Source organism: Arachis duranensis, chromosome 6, assembly GCF_000817695.3.
Source record: "Arachis duranensis cultivar V14167 chromosome 6, aradu.V14167.gnm2.J7QH, whole genome shotgun sequence".
Lineage (NCBI taxonomy): Eukaryota > Viridiplantae > Streptophyta > Magnoliopsida > Fabales > Fabaceae > Arachis > Arachis duranensis.
Genome location: NC_029777.3, coordinates 37,159,226 through 37,161,104, shown reverse-complemented (window position 1 = coordinate 37,161,104; position 1,879 = coordinate 37,159,226). Strand labels below are relative to the sequence as shown.

The 1,879-nt window shown below is 32.9% G+C and overlaps 1 protein-coding gene across 1 annotated transcript; it reads right to left on the bottom strand.

The window, feature by feature from the left end:
- Nucleotides 1-242: 242 nt before the first annotated feature.
- LOC107493691 (uncharacterized) lies at nt 243-770 on the bottom strand. Its single transcript, XM_016114748.1, has one exon. The coding sequence runs from the start codon at nt 768-770 to the stop codon at nt 243-245; it is 528 nt and encodes a 175-aa protein (XP_015970234.1).
- Nucleotides 771-1,879: the final 1,109 nt, after the last annotated feature.

The following is a 1,879-nucleotide window of genomic DNA, read 5'->3' as shown; positions in this document are numbered from 1 at the left end:
ATTCCATTGCTACATATGATACCTTCTCTTCTCGAGAAAAAAAACTTACTTTTCATCTTTCTCTCATCATTCTTATATTTTTCTTTTTCTTTCCTAAGAATTTCTACCTAACGCACCCTTTCTGCCAAATGAGCTAAATCAGGTATATGAACGTTAAGCAACTTTTGACGCATATAAAAACTTAGCAACATAGTTGCTATTTTCACTACTTCACTCTCAGGAAGAGACACATAACATTGACTTCAAGTGTTTTTGAAATGAATCATGTAATCATCCATTGACTCTTCATCATCACGTTTCAAAGCCACTAGATCGGTAACCGCTAAATTTAACTCTCTTCTATAAAACTGAGCATGAAAAGCATTCTCTAACTGTGCCCAACTCGTCATCGAATTAGGCCTAAGATTTGAAAACCAAGTAAATGCATTCTTTGTTATCGAAGAAGGAAAAAAATTCATTTTCAAATTCTTATCATTCGCCAGATTTTCGATTTCAACTAAATATCTAGCAATATGCTCAGTAGTTGATTCGCCAACTTCTCCAGTGAATTTTGTAATTATCTTAGGATTCTTCACTCTTCTAGGTACTTCTGCCATTCGAACAATAGCAGAGAAAGCAGAGACAAAATAGGGTCGATTCGTAAAACCCATATTGAATCCAACCCTGTTAAAAACATCTTTAACAATCCTCCTAACCTCATAACATTCACCAATTTGATTGACATGCAATCGAGCCAACACGTCATTAGCGTTTTGACCACGATGAACCATCTGAGGACTTTTTCTGTCCACAAGAGTATCATTTTCATTTTTAAATACATTCTCAATTCCCTCATGGTTTCCTCATATATTTTGTCTCTTACCCTCATCATAATCAACAATTCGAGCAATCCGCTCTACTTGCATAGTAAGACGCTCAAACTTTGTCTCATGATCTGCCATCAAAGGATTTAAGATTATAGTCATTTGTTGGGCTAACAAGTTAACCAAATCATGATGACTTTCTTCTACATGTTGTCAAAATACTGTTATTGAATTAGAAACATTCGATGTAGAATGATGATCGGATTTCCTGTCGGTAAAGAAATTCACAAATATCATTGTGTTGTAAGTATAGCTTCTAAACCAACAGAAAATTCTTTCGTACAAATATTTTGGTTGTCACAAGTAACAAACCCAATAAAATTTATAAACCGAAGTATTCAAACCTCGGGTCGTCTTCTCAAAGAATTACAGGAAAGTATGATTTATTATTGGTTATAGAAAATGGTATTTTGGGTTTTGAAAGGGTTTTGAACAGGAGAAATAGATTGCAGGAAATAAATAAATCAACAACTAATAAAACTCTTGGTAATGTATGAAAACTGGAAGTCCTATCCAAATTATCCTTATCAATGGTGCTGAGAATTATATTTTTGCTCCCACTAAGTCAACCTCTAACTATGAAGGTCAGTTAAGTGGACAAATTAATATAACACCTAAAGTCCTAGTCAACTCCTTAAGGAAAGACTAGAGTTATAGGAATCTAAATTAATCAGCAAGAATAACAATTATCAATCACGATGAGTTTGATAACTCAAGAGTTACCAATTAATCAACCAAAGCCAAGAAGGGGAAAATCTAAATTATTTACATAAATAAAGGAAAGCAATCATGAGTCTGAAATATCTCAAATTATATTAATTAAGAAAATTACAACATGAATGGTCCATAAGCCAATTTGGCAACATATATAATTAACAAATAAGAGAAGTCAAAATAAATGAATATTGAACCTGATACGAAGATGAGATAATCCTAAAGTTAAGAGAAACTCTAAATCCTAAATCCTAATCCTAAGAGAGAGGAGAGAACTTCTCTCTCTAAAGCTACATCTAAAT

Excerpts from the sequence above, each read along its gene's own strand:
- LOC107493691 (XM_016114748.1), bottom strand. The coding sequence starts at position 770 with ATGGTTCATCGTGGTCAAAACGCTAATGACGTGTTGGCTCGATTGCAT.